This window comes from Heliconius melpomene, chromosome 2 (genome assembly GCF_056956725.1).
Source record: "Heliconius melpomene rosina isolate 202511_hmr_F chromosome 2, ASM5695672v1, whole genome shotgun sequence".
Classification (NCBI taxonomy): Eukaryota; Metazoa; Arthropoda; class Insecta; order Lepidoptera; family Nymphalidae; genus Heliconius; species Heliconius melpomene.
In genome coordinates, this window is record NC_140390.1 from 6,879,418 (window position 1) to 6,900,829 (window position 21,412).

The 21,412-nt window shown below is 34.5% G+C and overlaps 4 protein-coding genes across 9 annotated transcripts in view; 2 read left to right on the top strand and 2 right to left on the bottom strand.

Moving 5' to 3' along the window:
* Positions 1-2,629, top strand: part of Pi4KIIIalpha (phosphatidylinositol 4-kinase III alpha) — a 25,368-nt gene extending 22,739 nt beyond the window's left edge. For all 6 annotated transcript variants that reach the window (XM_085203626.1, XM_085203642.1, XM_085203651.1 and 3 more), the window contains 2 exons: positions 33-192; positions 303-2,629. In XM_085203626.1, coding sequence (XP_085059752.1) covers positions 33-192; positions 303-528 — 386 coding nt within the window. In that variant the 3' untranslated portion in view covers positions 529-2,629. The remainder of the gene's footprint in view (positions 1-32; positions 193-302) is intronic.
* LOC146540628 (zinc finger HIT domain-containing protein 2) lies at positions 1,620-8,783 on the bottom strand. The gene is made up of 4 exons (XM_085203706.1): positions 8,583-8,783; positions 7,763-8,297; positions 6,886-7,089; positions 1,620-3,331 (listed from the first exon to the last, which is right to left on the bottom strand). Exons 1-4 carry the CDS (start codon positions 8,624-8,626, stop codon positions 2,999-3,001), a joined length of 1,116 nt encoding a protein of 371 aa, XP_085059832.1. The 5' UTR covers positions 8,627-8,783; the 3' UTR covers positions 1,620-2,998.
* A 360-nt stretch (positions 8,784-9,143) lies between these two features.
* slx1 (structure-specific endonuclease subunit SLX1) lies at positions 9,144-11,863 on the top strand. Its single transcript, XM_085203722.1, has 4 exons — positions 9,144-9,472; positions 9,628-9,679; positions 9,957-10,148; positions 10,329-11,863. Exons 1-4 carry the CDS (start codon positions 9,294-9,296, stop codon positions 10,779-10,781), a joined length of 876 nt encoding a protein of 291 aa, XP_085059848.1. The 5' UTR covers positions 9,144-9,293; the 3' UTR covers positions 10,782-11,863.
* Positions 11,864-12,450: 587 nt separating this feature from the next.
* Positions 12,451-13,087, bottom strand: LOC146540630 (uncharacterized). The gene has a single exon (XM_085203733.1). The coding sequence runs from the start codon at positions 12,915-12,917 to the stop codon at positions 12,627-12,629; it is 291 nt and encodes a 96-aa protein (XP_085059859.1). The 5' UTR covers positions 12,918-13,087; the 3' UTR covers positions 12,451-12,626.
* Positions 13,088-21,412: the final 8,325 nt, after the last annotated feature.

The following is a 21,412-nucleotide window of genomic DNA, read 5'->3' on the forward strand; positions in this document are numbered from 1 at the left end:
AATATTTACTTATATTGGTTAACCGTTTTCAGATTTCGGTTTCATGTTCGAATCATCGCCCGGTGGTAATCTCGGATTCGAACCGGACATAAAGCTGACCGACGAGATGGTGATGGTGATGGGCGGCAAGATGGAGGCGCCGCCCTTCCGGTGGTTCTGTGAGCTGTGCGTGCAGGCCTTCCTGGCTGTCAGGTGAGTTTGTATCTTATATGTATAGGTATAAGGTTGGTTGTTGGTAGTTTCAATATAGGCGATAAATTCTCGGTAAATTAAAAGACTAACTAAATTACTATTCATTTCAGGCCGTACCAAGAAGCTATAATATCAATGGTCTCACTAATGCTAGACACCGGGTTACCATGTTTCCGTGGACAGACAATCAGACAGTTGCGTTCCCGTTTCGCGCCAAATTCCACGGAAAAGGAAGCGGCCGCGTACATGCTGTCAGTCATAAGAAACTCCTTCCTTAACTTCAGAACCCGTACTTACGATATGATACAGTATTATCAGAACCAAATACCGTATTAGGTATGTGGGGTTTGATTCCCGCTCGATGTAAAAAAGATAAATATTTAATATTTTCATTTTCGTTGCTCTGGTAACGAGCAAACGAGAGTAATAGAACCTACAAACCTACGCTTTTATAATCGCATGCTGCGCCGGAGAGCTACGTAAGCTACATTATTGTATTTGAATTATTTTCATTTCTCCGTTTCGTATGAGTCATATATGACTCATACATTTTAGTATATGTCTTTTGGAGATAGAATATGTTATGTAGAATTTTAATGTGATAGACGTTGGTTTGAATATGTTAGATGTGATATTTTTTTTATTTTTATGCCGATTTAAGTTTGGAAATTTAAATAATGACAACACCAAATAATAAAACAAATCGATTTTCAAAAATATAATGAATAAGACAAGTATGTCAATTACTTTTTTTTTTATTTTACAACCGTCAGTTAATTTAATGATTTAAATGCCTAGACTACCATAAAAATGCATTCCTTATATAGTTATAAACAGTTTTGACACAAATTCTGAACGATAAGATCATATTGATAGTTTTTTACTGTATCCTTTAAAAAACATTTTTTTTAATAATTTTGGTTTTTAAGTTTCTGGTTATAGGTTTTTATTCCTTCCTGCGGGTTCCTTTGGCATTTAGTACTTACACGTAATTTTTGCACATTGTAATTTTTATTTAAAAACAGTCTTAAAGTTATATTTTAAAATAATTCTATAGAATAAATGGGTTTTGATCGTTCGACATACGTTATATCTTAAAGGTGTTTTAGGACTAAGGTTTCAAGTTTCATAATAGCTAAAAGATGTCTACGAATGAACTATATATGGTATTGCCATTATTAAAAAAATATATAAATTTGAAAATTTATTAGTATTACTTATCTAAAATAATAGGAAAATTACATATGTACATGTATGATATAGACAGATATATAGTAGGTTATTTATAAAAATAAAAATTTTGCAATATTTTTCTTGAATAAAATAATTTGGTGAATATTAATTAAAATTATGACCATATATTTAATATAAATGAATCGAAATATAACTCAAGCAAAACTAAATGGGTTTTTGTGTTTATTTTTGAAGTGATACTAAATTTACATGGGGACACCTTTTAAGACGAAGAATATGACGTTCTAATACAGTTAAGTAGTCCCAAGCAAATGCCAGCAGTATATCAAATCTATGAAAGTAGCTTAACGTTGATAAAATATAAAATTAAAATTCGAAATATAATCTGTATTTTGAGACTTAAGTATGAAAGATACATTCAAATTTAACTAATATTGCCAGTAAGTCAAAGTGACAGGATTTTTTTTAAACGATTTTTGTTTATTTCTATAATATTTTGTATAATAATAAAAGAAACTAAGAATATTAATTATTTATTTTCATTCTGGTATTTACAGACTTTAAATCCAGTCTTCTATACTTTAATCTCTCTACTTATTTATTAAAAATCTAATAAAATACCAAAATATGCCAAAAATATTACAGCAACATTGCTTAAGATGTAACAGATAAATAAAAACTGTAATTCATAAAAAACTATAACATAATAAAGATTACATTATATTTTGATGAAAAAAAGATATTTTTTTGTACGTAGTGTATGTTATTTATTATAATATTTATAAAAATAAATAATTGAATATGTAGTGAAATTTGTTAATTTGTGTCCGTTCTCATAATATTGTTGATCATGTGGATATTTTATTAAATTTAATATAAAAGTTATATAATAATATGGTGTTTGTGGTTTCAAATTTATTATAAATTTCATCTAGAACATTCTTTCTTTATTATAATTTTGATTATCTGTAAAAAGGTAACTGATACTTGAAATTAAAACTCAAATAAAGTATATTGTTTTTCTTTTTTCATTTGTTTTTTTTTTTATATTTTATAACAACAAACAAAAGCAATTTTATTAAAATTTATGATATATTTGAAACCTCTAGTTAAGGGATGTAATAAATCTTATATCTTATTAGTTATATAACCGTTTACACTTATAACTTATCGGTGTAAGTATCAATGTTCTGGACATTCCTTCGACAGTATCTTTGTTGGAATAAAAGTTGTGGTAAAGGAGGACAGTGGTTTTCTTTGTTTTTTTTCTGATGTCTTTATTTTAAGAATAAATATTGGATGTACCTATTATTTTATTACGTAGATAATAAAAGGCCTCTCGATTTTTCATTAAATTAAGTTAATATTTGTCTTAAGTAAAACAGATAGTAAAAAAAATGCTTCAAATTTGCAAATATACATTAATCTCACAAATATATTTTTTTGTTACAGAATTGATTAAACATATGAACAACATAAATAAAAGTTAAGTTTGTAATAAAAATTGTTTTATATATGTTGATAAAAATGAGTTAAGGAAATTGACTTGATATTGACTTTATTTTTAAAAAAGACAAATAAAAGGACCATTGTTAAAAAAAATACTTTAAAATTATTTATTATTTACATTAGTATCACAGCTTACTAAGAAAGACAGATAATACTCTAATTTCTTAATAACTTTCTTAATTTTACTTATATCTAAAACAGGCAAATGATTCTTATTATGCTCTGGGAATTTTCTAGAAAAATTACCTTTGTTATCGACTTTTTTATCATTTTTTATTTTACACAATGATTTAGCATCAGTAAATATTTGTATGAGATGTGAGAAAGCTGATTTACTGTAATATATCTTATTTTCTTCACTTGGGCCTTCTAATATTCGAAATGTATCATTTTTCATTACATCTAGACTTGCCTCATCAGTATGTATGTATTCACTCTGGAAAAGGGAAAAAATCTTGTCAGAAAAAAGACATAACAATCTTCTAAATGGATGAATTATTTATATATCATAGATTTAATGTGTCTTAAAATATCATTGAGTAGATAGAGCAGTGGAACATCATGTCACTTAGGCAAAGGATTTTTTTACCCACTATGGTAGATAAAGTGTGGCATTGTGATGGCTCTGTCACTTCTTCTTCCTGGCATTAATCCCGGCTATTACCAGGGTCTGCCTTCCTACTTAACCTACACCACTTTGCACGATCTTTTGCGTCCTCGGTGGTTAGACCATTGGCTCTCATGTCCTGCATCACGACATCCAACCAGCGCTTCCTTGGGCGTCCGGGAGGTCGCGCCCCAGGAACTAGTATAGCAAGGCACTTGCGTCCGACATAGTTCTTAGGCCGGCGCGTAACGTGGCCAAACCATCTCAAGCGACGCTCTTGATGCTTATCCGCTACGTCACGGACCCCAAGACTACCTCGAATGAATGTGTTGCGCATGCGGTCAGACCGCGTTACGCCGCACATCCACCTCAGCATCTTCATTTCCGTGACGTGAAGCTCCAGAGTGTGCCGAGATAGTGCTGGCCAACATTCGCTGCCGTATAAAAGAACCGGTCGGATGATGCTCTTGTATATCAGCCCCTTGAGCTTGGGCGGTATTCTGCGGTCGCAGACCACACCAGTGACCTCCCGCCATTTGGCCCAGGCAGCGCTTATCCGGCCATGGACATCGTGGTCGATGCCTCCAGACTCGTGCATAACGGATCCAAGGTACCTGAACTTCTCCGACTTAACGGCTGGCTCAGGACCTATAAGGATGGTGCTCGAGTCCCGGCTCCCGCAGGCCATGTACTCTGTCTTCGACACATTTAGTTTAAGACCGCCGTTCTCAAGCGTACCCTTTCAGAGGTTCACTTTACGCTCCAGCGTCAGTCGGTTCTCGGCAATGAGTCCTATTTGGTCGGCATACATCATCAGCCATGGAGGCTGGTCCTGGATGTGAGCCGAGACAGTGTCGAGCACTACATTGAATAAGAACGGACTAAGAGCCGAGCCCTGGTGAACCCCCACTGTAATCGGGAAGGGTCTAGTGTCGCCAACAGCAGTCCTAACCATAGAAGCGGAATCGTGGTACATGCCTCTGATAATCTCAATATAGGCCTCAGGGATCCCTTTGGATCGCAATGCCCACCAGATACACTGACGAGGCACACAGTCAAAGGCCTTCTGCAGATCTAAAAAGGCCACGTGCAGAACTCTCCTTTTTTCCCTGTATGCCTCCATCAAAGTTCTGAGGGCGAAAATCGCGTCCATGGTGCCCGATCCTGGCTGAAATCCATATTGAGACTCAGAGACAGTACACTCTCGGCGGAGCCTGAGGTCAATCATGCGCTCGAAGAGCTTCATGGTATGACTCATAAGCTTAATGCCCCTATAACTACCACAATCTTGAACACTGCCCCTTCCCTTGTAAATAGGGGTAATAAAGCTAAGCCGCCACTGATGCGGCATCTTACCAGTGTTCAAGATATGGTTAAAAAGGTCAGTAAGCATGAGCACACCAAGAGAGCCCAACAATTTCCACGCTTCGATCGGAATGTCGTCAGGTCCCACCGCTTTTCCGTTCTTCATGCGTCGAAGGCAATTACGTGTTTCGTCAAGGGTTATTGGGGCAATAAGTCCGAGGTTAGGCGGTGGGTCGTGATGAAGACTGCATGGGTGCTGAGTATTCAGCAACTCCTGGAAGTAGCTTCTCCACCTCTCCTTCACAGAGTCATGATTACAGAGCAGCGTGCCCTGGGAATCTCTGACGCAAAGACATTTTGCGATATCTTGCGTCACTTTATCCCGGGAACGTGGCAGTTTGTAAATGAGCTTCTGCCCCTCCACAGTTTCAAGTTTATCATATAATGGTGACAAACTCTCACTGCGGGCTCTCACAGCTCTTTTACTGGCACGTTTAGCTACTGTGTACTCCAGTCTGTCTTCAGGAGAGTTGGATTCCTGCCACTTCTTAAAGGCAGCCTTCTTTTCACGAGTCACCTCCTGGACCTCGTCATTCCACCACCATGTCTCCCTGTCGATGACACGTCCTCCCCTAGAAACGCCAAGAACTCGCCTGCCTGCCGCAATGATTGCCGACTGAGCCCGATCCCAAGCAACCTGAGCAGTCTCGGTGTTAGTCGAAAGATTATGACTTTTCACCTCTGCCAGGAAGTCGGTCTGCATCGGTCCATTCAGCAACCACCACTTGATCCGAGGCCTACGTTTCTCGGCTACTTTCTTCTTCGGAGTGACGTTAAAGTCCATGACAAGAAGACGATGTTGGACCGTTAGGCTTTCGCCTGGAATGACCTTACAGTTAGTTACCCTGCCCATATGACACCGTCTGGTCAATAAGTAGTCTATTTGAGTTGAGTGGGACCCGCACTTATACGTGATAAGGTGCTGAGAATTCTTTTGGAAGAACGTATTCACGACGGCCAGATCAGACGCAATACAGGTTCTCAGAATGTTTTCTCCCTCTGCATTGCGAAGACCGTGCCCAAAACCCCCGTGAACACGTTCATACGGCTCAGCAGCCCTACCGACGTGCCCGTTCAAGTCCCCCCCAACTAAGACCACTTCGGTAGACGGCACAGCAAGTAGCACCCCTTCATACTGCTCCCAGAATGTCTCCTTTTCGGCCGCGCTACATCCCGCCTGGGGAGCATAGGCACTGATTAAGTTTGTGATAACGCCCTCACTCGCATCAAGCGGTCGGAGCGACGGTCAACTTCAAGGAGCCCATTCTGAAGCTCTTCAGAAAGCACTACCGCTACACCGTTTCTACCTGAAGGTGACCCAGTGTATATAAGCCGGTAACCCTGTCCGATGTTACGGGACTTATTGTCCTTCCAGCGAGTTTCCTGGAGGAAAGCACACTGGACCCGACGTCTCATGAGTATATCTGCGAGTTCCCTGCATCGTCCGGTTAGAGAGCCAATATTCCACGTTGCAAAGCGGAGTTTCCGTCTGGGTACTCGCGTCTTTAACCGTGCCCGTACTTGACACGGTAGCCCTTGCCCACTTATCGCAGGTGTAGGGCGATGTGCCTGCGCGTCGTTTAGCGGCGACGCCCTAGCCGTACCCACTTTCTGTGACTTTTCATTATGTCGGCGGATGGCGATGGAAAATAAAAGGGGTAGGATAGGTAAAAGGAGGGAGCTAAGGAAAGGAGGAGGGGAAGGGGGGGGAGTTAGGACACCATTCTTACGGACTGGATGAGGATGTAAGAGTGGCGGCTCTAGGATCCGGGGTCGCATACCCGTATGCCCACAAACAAATATCGGATATTAGTCAGGACATCCTCTGGATGAATGTGATGTGATGGCTCTGTCACTCAACTCTCAATATCTTGAATTTTACAAAAAGGGAGAAAGTGTCTTGATACTAGATTCTCTCTACTGCTTTTTCCCATATGTAGGATAAGGCAAGCTAAAGAAATGGCATGGCACTATCATTCAGCCTGTATATCATATTAATAAAATAATAATTAAAATACCTGTAAACATCTCTGAGCAACAGATTCCACTGCCAATTCGGGATCTTCAAAATTATTATTAGAATCTAAATTAGTACAAATGTTCAAAACATAATAAGCAGCCTCCACTGGTTCTATTTCACCGTTAAAGTACCTCACGGTGAATGCATATGAAGCTATCACATTGGCAATGTTAAACCTTATAGCTTGTGATGGTTTTACACTCTGGAAAAAAAACAAAAAAAAATATAATTTTATAAATTTATTATAATTTGTTAGGATAGGTGATAAAAACTTTAGAAAAGGTAGAGAACATAAACCTTTATAGTGATATAGCTTATATATCAGAATATTTGTGAGGTTGTTGTAGTGCATACACAAGCATGTGACTGTTAACTTGCGACAGCAGACAGTTTATTCCATTTTTATTTTTATAAATACTTTGATTCTATATATTTTTCAGCTTAATGCTATATTCAGCATATAAGGATAGGCAGAGAAAATAATAATAAGACTAATGTTAAGATTTAAGACACTGAACCCCCTACTTTTTGCCGAACTCTGGAGGCATTGTGTACTATATTGTCAATTTTAATTTAATTACCTTGAGTGGGAATCAAACTCGAAACATGTAATGCAAATCACATGCTTGTGCCCCTGTGCCACAACCGGCCTCGGTGCCTAGTACAGTATTAGAGTACTGTTTTTTGTAGTTATTATAGTGTCAGTATAACTTTTTAGTTCAATTTCAGTTACATAAGAATTGTTTCCTTGTGGTTATTTGATATAAGATTGAAGTTTTAGTTATTTAAGTTGTATAAACTAAGCTGTTGAAATATAACTTCATATTTGTAATAAAATTAAGTTTTCAAGAGTTATGTAAAAAGATTTTACTTACAGTAAGAGAGCTGAATTCAGGTACAGTTTTTAATTCTGGACACATTTTTAACATTTCACTTTCAATAATTGAATCTTTATTAGTATCTTCTACTAGTTTTTTCTCCTTTTTATACATCCACCATGGATCCCATTGGGGAATTATATTTTCTACATCACCTTTATTAAGCATTGCTTCAAACTCATTTCTTTCATCTTCTGTCAAAGCATTCCACAAAACATTAGGGTCATCTAGATTTAAGTCTTTTATTCTTGTATGTAAATCTATATCTGAGCCATCATCTGAGTCTAAGTCTTCTTCATCTATTATTTCATCTTCTAAACCTTCATCACTATTTTCATGCATTTTTTTCAAGATTTCCATCATTTTATTTTTTGCATCCTCATCAACCTCATGAGATGCAAGCTCTTGGTCTACACATTCTTTATAAAAACTCTCCGAACATTGTAAATGTTTATCTGATTTGTAACAATTAAGAGAGCAGTAAAACACATCACATCGTGGACAACAATATTTACTTGGATTTTCTTCACACCTGCAAAAGAATTTGTGAATATATATATAGAAAAAAAGATAAATGAGTGGCTCAGGCGCCCCTCGATTCCCACTCGAGGAAATGATTACATATTGCAGCGTTAATTTCCGCCACTTAACATATATATCCAGAATACAGCGGAAAATGGATCGAAAGTGTCTTTATAGGAACAGTTAGGTTAGGTTCCTTTCCTGGCTATGTGCGGGATTCAGCGTGAAGCTAAAAAGTTAAGAATAGTATTAAATAAGAAATAAATATTAGTAATAAATATTTTTATTTACTTACAAGCCGCATAACCTATTTACTTTTGAAGACGATTCAGATGACATTTTAAAATTTTCAATATTGTATGCGCAAAATTATAATTTTTACTTGTGTCTTTTGATATATTATATTCTATTTCTATTTATTTAATTAAAAATAAATAAACACATTATATTCCTTTTAATGTCAAAATCAAAATCAACAATGACATTTTTGAAGTGGTTTATTGACAATTTTTGTCAGATTAGTGCTCAACGAACACGTTCGGAAAGCCAAAAATAAGTATCAGAACAGTATTTCTTCAGCCGGTCAATTAGCTTTTCGGAACGGTTATGGTAGAAAGAAATTTGAAATATTCGATTCAGGTGATTTATTTTAACGATATGTTTCTTCTTCATCCTAATACATAAAGTTAAGTTTGTATTTTGATCCCGTGTGATTCAAATAAAAGTAATTGATTCAATAAAAAAATCTAATGGATCACAACCTTTAGATTGATCCACACAAGTATCGGAGTAGTTAAACTTTCCTACAATAAGAATTATTCAACCTTTTGGCAGCCCTATAGCAAATTTGACACATGACATTTATTTGTTTACAAACTTCCTAATTTCTACCTTCTATTTTCGAATATTCGATATTTCAAATAAATGTAATAGTAGTTAAATGAAATAATTGAATATAAATGTTAAATATAAGCCCTATAAGTCAAATATAAGTTAAAACGTGTCAATGGCAGAACCAGAAGTAGTAGAAGACTTTTACGGCGTATACCTCCTATATTCTATAAATCCAAAATATAAAGGCCGAACCTATATAGGATATACTAGAGATCCAAACAGGCGAATAATGCAACATAATAGAGGCACGTGGGCGGGGGGAGCTCATAAAACAAGTAATAAAGGTCCTTGGTTAGTGTATGTCTTCTTGAAATAATGAAAAAAATCACATACTTATTAATAATCATTTACTCATCATTAATAATGCTATTTTTCTTTCATCTTTCAATCCAATCATGAAAATAATATATATTTTTTACTTAATAATATTTTTTTACTTTCGTTAGGAAAATGGTGATGATAACACATGGTTTCCCAAACAACATATCAGCATTAAGAGTAAGTTTTATTAAACTTTCTCAAATAATGCCATAATTCTTATAGATATTTCTGTAACCTGCACACACAAAATACTCCTGTTCCCCACTTTCTGCCAAATCCTGGTGTCACTGCATGTTTATTGGCGGATTCAATGCTGCACTTTTACAGAGAATTAAAAATCATGCTCTGAGTGCGGATTGAACTCACAATGATGGTGTTTACAACCAGACACAATTTTACTACCTAGATGCTGGTTTTTTAAATCAAATAATTATATATAAAAAATTGTTTTTAGTTTGAGTGGGCATGGCAGAATCCAAATAAAACTACAAGGCTTCAACACTTGGATCTGAAGAAGATTCCTCGAAAAGAAACAGAATTCCAATTTAAATTGAGAGTTTTAACAGAAATGCTCAGAGTAGGTCCATGGTGCCGTCTTCCTTTAGTCATAAGATGGCTGGAGTATGATTTTATTGAAGAATTTTCAGTAAGTTTTTTTCACACTTTTTGGTATTAATATATTTCAGATGGTGTTTCTTTTTTTCTGTATAAAGATAATTTGAGATTTTTTCAAAACAATTTCCAAGAAGCCTGAGTTGGTCCTGCTACATTATTTTATACACATATTTCTAAAAAGTATTCTATTCTAATTATTAATTATTTTTAGCCTGAAAGAAAGTTGCCAAGCCACATGTTTATTTGCAAAGGTCCAGTAAAAAGTAGAAATATAAAATTAAAGAAAACAAATTCTCCTGTTTCTACAATAAAATGTTCATTATGTTCAGAACAATTAAAAGTTACAGAAAAACTGACTTGTATAAATACTAAATGTAATTTAGTTACACATATATCATGTTTAGCTGATGTGTTATTGCCTTCTGGAGAATATATACCGATTGAAGGACAATGCCCCTTTTGTAAAACTAATTTGAAATGGGGAGATTTAATAAGAAAAATGAAAGGCTGTAATGAAAGAAATTGCAATGATGGAAGTAATGAAATTAATAATGATGAAGGAAATGATAATGATCAAGACAGTGATGATGATGTAATTTGCACACAAGATAAAATGTTTGTTGATACACCATCATGGCTTATAGATTGTAATGAAGATTTATGATAAATGGATTTATTTATATAAAAAAATGTTTTTTTATTACATATAACAAAAATTTTTATTTTAAATACAATTTCAATTAGATTGTACTAGATATAGGATAGGTAGATCTTCTACACATAAATTTGCATATCTACATATTACATATGTAGTCACATTTACATATGTGGTCACAGATCCACATAAATGTGCCGCTGTCAAGCTCGTCCTTACTTCGGAGAGCAAGGTTATCGAACTTGGATAGAAGCTCGTAACCGCAAACAGTGGATTTTAGAAATCTAAAATATATATTATACATACTTTGCAGTGCTACTAATATTTGTAGATGCAGTGAGAAAAATTATCATCTATTTACATTTAATTGCCGAACAGCTACTCGATCTTAAATCGATGAATTCAGTTTTTTTGCGAACGGTATTTTATATAAAAACAGTAAGAGCGCGATATTTTCGATGTATATTATACTTCTGACACAATTTTTTATTGGTGAAGCATTAAACTGAATAGCATCAGAGATTAAGTCACGTCGCGCATGAGTAAAAATTACTTTCACTGGATCATCAACGCCGGGTGATTCATGCAATAAATATTCTATTAACTCTATTGATTACTGACCCATCTTTTTATCCGACTGTACGCTGTAAAAGAGGGTAATGTGTTTGTTGGTCTATTTATTTATGTATGTGTATACCTATGTGGCGTTGTAGAGACCAATCCTAATGAACGTTTGTTTTTTATAATTTTTACTTTTATGCAGTCGGTTTTTTTTCAATAATTTAATGATTAAGCCCATTTGAAGAGAAAAGCTAAAAGCTATAATATAACATCACGTTATATCTATTTCCATATGAGCCTGCGGGCGTAGCCGAAGGTAAAAACTAGGCCTTAAAAATGTGTCAACTAACTTCAAAAGTATACAAGCAAGTCAAGATATTATAAGTTATATTTTTCTGCACGCTGCCAAATTAGATTTTAGGCAACATTGGCGGTTTTGGAGTGTATGGTAATGACATTTCCTATTTAAAGGTCACGCGAAACGTAAACCTCAATGAGTCACTCAAAGCTAATAAGCTTTCTTCACTATTTTTATTTCGTTTTCAATTTATTACAGCGATGACATTTAGTATAAAAGTGGTAACAATTTTTTATATTATAATTTATTAATCTGTACATAAAAAACAGATTTATAAATAAATAAAAGACAAACTGAAAGTGATATTTTAATATTTACAAAGATTACATGGTGTACGATAATAAATAAATAAATAAATTATTACATCTACCAGGTACTGTGTATATTAAAATTAATTACCTACAGTCATTTAACAGAGAGAAATTATTAACAATAAAATTTGGCTTTCTATTTTTGCCTAGAAGTACTCTATACTATATACGGTACGTAAGGCAGTACTTATTCTGCCTTAGATCTAGAAAACATAATTATGCTAAAATTGGCTCTTTAACGAACTTCATACTACCATAATCGTCTTTAATTGTAACTAATATATTATCTTAGTTGTTTAGCTTCGCATTGTATCCCTCACATGGCAGAGTAGGAACCTGGGAACTTAGTGCTAAGACACCCCGTTCTTCATTTTCCGCCGAATTCAGGGGGCATTGAGTGTTGAGTGGAATTCGACGCCGAAACCAACTACTACAATACTACTACTAAAATACAATTTACAATAAATAATACTAATCTATAATAAATAAATATTCCTTATGATATGATAAAGTTAAGCTACATAAATAAATAGGTAAATGCCATTCATTTGGTATTGATTTTACGATCTAAACATTTGAGATACATACAAATTAAGACACATTCAATAAATATCCAACCTGGTTTCAATAATCATCAAAAATATCATCAACATCATCAAAATCGTCTTCATCATCAGCCCCTGGAGGTACAAGCGCCCCATTCAGAAACTCGCTCACTGGTTCTTCAAAACCCATGACCTTAGCGAGACCGTAAACAAGTCTCATAACCAAAAGCCTTGTAAAATCTACCGGTGTAGTTTCTTTTCTTTGCAATGTCAGTTCTTTTTCCGTTGGATAATCCATTTTTTTGGTCTTCATTTCACACACCGCAATTACACTTAACAGTACAAACGAAAATAAAAGATGGCGTCTCATTTTTATATTTCCCGCCAACAAAAAGCTAGTGTCAAATAGTTTTTTTTTTTAATTTTTATATAAATGCAGCAGTATTTAAATATACTTCATTGCTAAATATAACACAAGGTGACAGAGTGTCGTCGCTCGAGCGAATGGAGAGCTCACGCAGAACTGTCACCGACTGTGTATTCCAATAAGTATATGGATAACTGTTAAGACGTGATTGCATATTTTACTGTTACTTTGGGCAGTGGCGTGAAAACTTATGCGCTTAACGTCGCTGATTCTAGTGTGTCGTAATTTAAAACAGATTTAGTTGTAATAATGAGTAAACTACTGGTAATAATTCAATAAAAATAATATTATAAATAGAAAAAAATGTTATTAAAAAAACAACGTATGAAGATAAACCAGTTTTGGTTGCTTATAGCCGTGTTGATCATAACTATGTTAGAAGAAGTGGGAAAAACCTATTGTAATTCTTTGCATTTTTTATTCATTTGGATAAATATTTTATAAGTATAATGATTAATTTCAATACTGTAACTATAATTTACATTTTTTTCTCCATACGTCTACAAGAAAGAGTCACGTCACTAAGCTCTATAAATTTGGCACTTTTGGTTAATCGGACAATCCTTAAAATAAGATGGATCCTAAAAGCGTAATGGGTCGTACCAACTTTCCAATTATAAAGTATAAACAGTACATTAGTTTTTAAGTTGTTATTTCGTCATTTTAATTCCTTTTTGACTCTACTTAAATTTAAATAGGACTTAAGACAACAATTTTAACATATTAAAAGCATAGAAGAAGGTTCTATTTAATAATTCTGTTAATGTAACGAGAATAATGAAAAAAAAATCATAGATGAACCATAAGATGTTATTATAAGAATTATTTAAGTACATGTTCGTGAACTGAAAAAAAAATGCAAAGTAATTTACATTATTATTGAGGAAATATATATAAAATTTAACTACCTCGAAGGCCATCAAGTGAGGATGATTATTTGTATGGGTGTCTCAATCCGTTTTGCATTTAAATTTTCAATTAGGATCGAAATCGTCTTTTTTTGGTTCGAAAAGTTTCTAATCGATCAAATTGACCTATTTATTTATATGGTAGTGGGACGTACGCAAAGAAAAGTATAAGTACCGTATTAAAAATCCATATAAAAAATCTTTTAATTTAGTTTGTTTTTAAATGTTTAATTAATTCTTTATTATATTGTGCGATGAACATACATAACTATAAACAAGTATCTTTATATGAATTGAGATATGGCAAATGGAGTGTATTATTAAAAAAAAGAAGCTTCATTAAGGAAAAATATTTAGATTGCGAAGCAGTATATTATTGTTATTATATAAGATGTTAAAAAATATATTTTTTTTTATCGACGTATTTATTATTTAATATAAACCTCCGTTGTTTTTATATTAACTAAGTTGTTTTTCATTTACATACAAAAAAAATTAAGAAAGACAATAAATACGTATAAAATAATAAAAAATGAGTCTTAGGCCAATAATGAACAGTATATAGTTTCGTGTGAATATACCCTAAGGTTAGGTGAAAGTAATGAATCTGGCACGCAACCTGGTTTGATGACATTCTTAAAATGCAAACTGAAACGTTGTTTGATTCTGAATACCGAAGACGATACTCAAAAATATATAAATCAGCTTCACGCTGTATCCCGCAGACAGTAGGGTAGGCAGAGGGAACCTAGTGTTAACACACTCCGTTCCCCACTTTCTGTCGAATTCTGGAGGCTTTGCTTGTTAAGTAGCAGAACTCAACGCAGCTTTGTCTCGAAACTAAACCGAAGAAATGGAAATATAAACGTAAATAAATATTTCTCTTCCTCGAGTGGGGATCGAACCCACAACCGACGCGTTACAGTTACACCCTTGTGCCGCTGCGCTACGACTGGCCTCTTATAAAGTTAGTTAAATCAATATTTGTATAGGCATTCGTTATTTACGCTTTCTCTGTTTATTAATAAACTAAGGACATGTCACTCATATTAATATTATTGCAAAAGCGAACTTGTTTATTTATTTACTTTCGCTTTTTATTGATTGATATTTTGGCTTTTCCATTTACTCGTATATCTTGCTGACTGAGGAAAGGTCAATTGATAATAATGAAATAAAATTAATTAAATATTGAGATATTACATAAACTCGATTTCTTTTTTTTAATCTTCACGCTGTATCCCGTATATGGCAAGATAGGCAGGGACTTAGTGTTAAGGAACTTAGTGTTAAGACACTCCGTTCCCCACTTTTTTCTAGCTAATTTTCGAGGCATTGCATGTTGAGTGGTGGAAATCAAAGATGCTTTTTTATGTTGATGCCAGGAGGAGAGAAGAAGTGACCCATCACCTTGAAATACGAGACGTGTCTAGCAGACTCCCGCCACCGGACTTATAATAGAATCCTTGGCTCCCGTAAAAAAAAACACAAGGTTCCCTGGTGTCTACAAACAAGCTAAAAAAAATATTTATTATATATCTATAGTATTCTCAGTGTGTGAATAAACAACAAATACCTTTACAATATCATAGAATATGAGAATTGAGAATACATACTTAAAGTACAATGAGCAAAACTATGTCGAGTTCTCTAATTATGCACATACTGGAATTTTATAATAATTATGGCGTTCTTGTATGTTTGTATAACTCAGGTTAAATAACTTGTTTTTCTTAATTATAATAAAACAAATAAAAATAAATAAGGTAAGAGAGGTAGGGGGAGACCTCGGTTGACCTTCAAAAACACAGTATCAAAGATACTGGAGGATAGTCACGAAAAAAGCATAAGGGCCCCCCGGAGGGCATGTGTGAAGAGGTTGATGACAGTGGACGAGGCGAAAGAGGTACGCAGAGACCGTAGCGTTTGGCGCTCCGTTCTCTAACTACCCCGCTAAGGGATAAAGCGTGAAGTTAAGTTAATAAAACAAAGTATGTTCTTAGATAATCCTATTAAAATTCAGGCTATTAATTAATAGAAACTCATTTGGTATTACAAATAGCAAAATAATATAAAAATGTAGAACTCAGCTGAATTTGAACCCGCATCTGTCTAAGTAATTTGCTATTAATATATTAAATTAATGTTTAATATACCACTAATACAGTTTATTCTTAAATTTTCATCAAAATATTATCAAAGTAAGGCAGTAGGCGTAGGCAGAGGGAACCTAGTGTTAAGACACTCCGTTCCCCACTTTCTTCCAAATTGTGCGTGTTGAGTGGCAGAACTAAACACCGTGCTTTGCCTCGACATCAGAGCGAAGAAATGGAAATATAAACGTAAATAAATATTTCACTTCCTCGAGTGGGGATCGAATTCACAACCGTCGCGTTACAGTCACACCCTACTGCCGCTGCGTCACAACGGCCTCTATAAAGAGAAATTAAATGTCTAATTTCGAGGACATTATTAGTTAAAAGGTTGTGCAATAATAGTATTTTGCTTGTATAAAGAGATGGAAGCTGATTTGCCACTGGTTCAGGTCTAAACTAAAGTAATATCTAGAAAGTTCAGATTTTAAACAGTGATTTTTGTGTTAAAGATTGATTTTTGTAAGCCACGCCATCTCCTATTATCTATATATATAAAATCGAAAGGTCACTCACTCATCACGAAATCTCAGAAACTACAAGTGTTAGGAATCTGAAATTTTTCATAGGAGTTACTTATAAGACGTAGGTGCTCGCTAAGACGGGAATTTGTAATATTCGACTTCTAAGGGGTTGTTTTTGGGGTTGAAAGTTTGTATGAAACTTCTTTACTACAAATGCTAGGAGTCTCAAATTTTGCATAGACGTCACTTATAAGACGTAAGTACACACGGAGACGGGAATTTCCAATATTCCACCCCCAAAGGGTTTTTTTTAGGGTTGGTAGTTTGCATGAAACTTCGTTACTATAAGCGCTAGGAGTCTCAAATTTTCTATAGACGTCACTTATAGGACCCAAGTACACACAGAGACGGGAATTTCCAATATTCCACCCCTAAAGGGTTGTTTTTAGGGTTGATAGTTTGTATGAAACTTCATTACTATAAGTGCTAGGAGTCTCAAATTTTCTATGGACATTACTTATAGGACGTAAGTACACACGGAGACGCGAATTTCCAATATTCCACCCCTAAAGGGTTGTTTTTAGGGTTGATAGTTTGTATGAAACTTCATTACTATAAGTGCTAGGAGTCTCAAATTTTCTATGGACGTTACTTATAGGACGTAAGTACACACGGAGACGGGAATTTCCAATATTCCACCCCCAAAGGGTTGTTTTTAGGGTTGGTAGTTTGCATGAAACTTCGTTACTATAAGCGCTAGGAGTCTTAAATTTTCTATAGACGTTACTTATAGGACGCAAGTACACACGGAGACGAGAATTTCCAATTTTCCACCCTTAAAGGGTTGTTTTTAGGGTTGATAGTTTGTATGAAACTTCGTAACTATAAGTGCTAGGAGTCTCAAATTTTGCATGAGCGTTACTTATAGGAAGTAGTTGTTAACTAAGACGAGATTTTGCTAAATTTGATACCTAAGCATGTAGGGGTTGATATTGTATATGCAATTTTGTAATTACAAGTGCTGGTCAAAAATCTCAAATTTTACATACGAATTATTTAAGTGCTTACGTGCTACCCTAGATGGGATTTTGACATGGATTTTGAAACAGGTTTTTTTTTCGAAATTAGAACCCTAAGGGTGTGTTTTTCGGAATAAAAGTTAAAACATCTGTTAACTATATAATGCATTTCATATTCTACACATAATTAAAGGATATAAAAGCGAAATCTGCACATGAAAAATATAGGCCTTCGTGGCACAGGGGCACAAGGGTGTGGGTTTGATTTCCACTCGAGGTAATGCATTATTGTATATTAATATTTATATTTTTTCGCTTTAGCAGCAATTCAAAAGCCAGGCGTGAAGTTCGGCCACCCAACACGTAATGCCTCGAAAAATTTAGTGGAAAGTGGGGAAAAGAGTGTCTCAACGCTCGGTTCCCTTTGCCTATACTCTATAAAGAAAGATAAAGAGGCCAGTCGTGGTGCAGAAGCACGAAAATGTTATAGTAAATGCGACTGTTTTTTTTTTCATTTCTTCGCTCTGGTGTCGAGGCAAAGCGTGACGTTGAGTTCCATCACTTAATACGCAATGCCTCCAGAAATGGGCGGAAAATAGGGAACGGAGTATCTTAGCTATAGATTCCTTCGGCCCACCCCACTGTGCGCTGGATACAGCGTGAAGTTGATTATAAAGATATAAAAACTTAAGAATTAGGTCCATTAATATATCGATAATAGAGGCTTAAAACTACTTTTGTCTCCGATCGCGAATCATGCACAAATGACTGGTATGATGGATGCTGGCAAAACCAAAGTGTCAAGCCTTTTACAGAATATTGGATGCTCACCGATTCAAATGGTTCTAAGTTGTCTGCAAACATATGGTTCCAAATGATACTGGGGCGCATGCCTCGAGATGAGAACAGTACTTCATATGAGGCCGATCTTGGGCTCTTTACATTACCAATCGGAGTTTTGTCGTAAAGTAATGTCTCGCTCTGCCGGTGACTCCCAGTGTCTTTGATACCAACTTGCTCTTGCTTTGCGTATGATCGTGATACTAACTGATAGTTACTCTGATACTGATAGTTACTCGAAACGTTAAAGCCCAACATGTTGATACTGGGAGTATATGAGAATAACATTTTTTTTGTTTAAATTAATAATACTCTATAACAAAAATTTACATAAAAGTGATAAGAGCCCTATCAGGAATGAATCCCTGTCAAGGCCAGTTATTTCGTCTTTAAGTCTGTTTATGCAATTGTAAATTATTTGAATAGTTCAAATTAATACTTATATTTCTTTTTAACATATGGTGAAAGTAAAAAAAAGTAAAAAAAAATTAACCATATCTTTGTTATATTAACCACAATAAAAAAAATTACCATATCTTTGCGTATATTTTGCAATATACGCTCTAAAAAAATCGGTAATATATGTATTTACAAAAAAAATCTTATAACTGATCTTAAATAGTAGGTAATGTAGGTTGCATTCTTTTAAACCAAAGTTATTGAAATGTGCATATTAGAAATCACTAAGTGCGCTGCAAACATGAAATATTAGAACATAAAGTAATTCAGTATATTGAATTAATAATTGTGTAGTTTAAGCGGGCGAAGCCGCTGGCGGTTGCTAGTATATATATATAATTCTTCATTATCATATCCCACAATAATGAAGGTATGTACCGTAAATACTTATATAAATTACTAGCGGCCCGCTCGCGGTTTCACCCGCGTGAATTATGTTATTATTAATTTCTGTCTCCATGACTACGTCCTAATGACGTCTATGCAAAATTTGAGACTCCTAGCATTTGTAGTAACGAAGTTTCATACAAACTTTCGACCCCAAAAACAACCCCTTAGAAATCGAATATTGCAAATTCCCGTCTTAGCGAGCACCTACGTCCTATAACTAACTCCTATACAAAATTTCAGATTCCTAGCACATGTAGTTTCTGAGATTTCGTGATGAGTGAGTGACCTTTCGATTTTATATATATAGATTATTAAGTTTCCGTTGTTAATTATAGCTTTGGTATATGTATGGTTATATCGGGGTAAGTAAGCGCAGTGGGTAAGTGAGCTTTTAAAAAATTGTGTTACTTGTGAAATCGTGATCTACTGGCTGGTAAGTCAATTAATATTAATAGAACACATATTCATATAGACGTGAGTGTAATTTAATTATGCTTATGCTTATTACTTCGGACTCGGTGGTAATTACTTTGAATTTTGACTTCTCGGGGTAAGTGTGCGCGGGTAAGTCACCGCATTACGATATGCAAAACAACAAATTTTAAATTTGTTAAAATTGCTCAAAAGTTTTAATTTCCTTTATAAGAAATTTGCTTACACTTTCACACACTTACCTGCGATAGTGGGCATTGGGGGTTCCTATTTTTTTTTCAAAAGTCAAAGTCAAAGTTTCGTTTAATGTAAAAATGCTTGTTTTATTTTATTGGCGCAGTGGAACAAGCGTGTGATTGTAAGCGCGATGGACGTGGGTTCAAAACCCACTCGGGGGAATGACATATTTAATAATTTCCTGTTTTCGCTCTGGTAACAAGGCAAAGCGCGGCATTGAGTTCCGCCACTCAACACACAATGCCTCCAGAATTCGGCGGAAAGTGGGAATCGGTAGTGTCTTCTCATGTTCCCTCTGTCTATCTTGCTATGTGCGGGATACAACGTAAAGCCAAAAAACAAATAGTTTATTTGAGAAATTAACGTAAATATCAGTAGGTACAGATAATTATTTGTTAATTAAGGCACTCCTCATTTTGGAGGAAAGGAAATGAAATCAATATATTCACCGGAATGGGAATCGAACCCACAAACGTTGCGTTTAGAGTCATATTTATTTATTAGTAAATTAAAAAAAAAAACATAATCATACATTTTGTTATACATAGTAATAAGTAAAATAAATTACATTTTAATATTTTTATTTTATATCACATGTTACAGCTAATGATATAATCATAAATACGTTATTTTACAATATTTTAAGATTTATAGTTTTATATAACTATTAACTTACATAGAATGTTATTTTTTTACCAGCTTCTCTCCGTATCCCGCACACAGCAGGGTGAACAGAGGGAATTTATTGATAAGATACTCCGTTCCCCATTTTTCACTGAATTCTGGAGGCTTTGCGTGTTGTATGACGAAATTCGACATCAGAGCGGAGAAATGAGAATTAGGAATATATTTAATTTCCTCGAGTGGGAATCGAACCCACATATAGTCGTGTTTGCAGTCACTCGCTTCTGTCCCTGTGCCACGACTTGCCTCTTAAGATTTAATTTTAATTAATAAAGTTTTTATAAATGTAACTCACAGTTCCGTATTATTAAAATACTTTAAATACTACAACTAAAGAGATATAATTTAAAATTGAATTAATTTAAAAATAATCTGTACTCGCGAAAAATTACATAATATTAAATAATTGATATTTGAATGTTTTAAAATGTTTTTATTTTTATTTGCTATATTATATATTCTAATGAAATATCTACCATGAGCATCGTGGTCAGCATTTTGAGGTCAGTTCAGTTCAGTTCAGGTTGTAGGTTCGATTCCCACTCGAGGAAATGCAATTTTAATATTTTAATTTCTTCGCTCTGGTGTGTGAGGAAAAACGCGGCGTTAAGTTCCGTCTCTCAATACGCAAACACTAGAATTCGGCGGAAAGTGGAGCGCGGAGTGTCTTTACACTAAGCTCCCTTATCTTGGAAAAAAATCTACTAGTACATAGACGTCATATGTCAACGAAAAAATTAAAACAAATGGCTGTTTTTTTTAATCTATATTATAAAAAACAAACTATAATCCTTGTTTCGCTTTTGTATATTATATTGTATATGTAAATATACATATATATGATCATTTGAG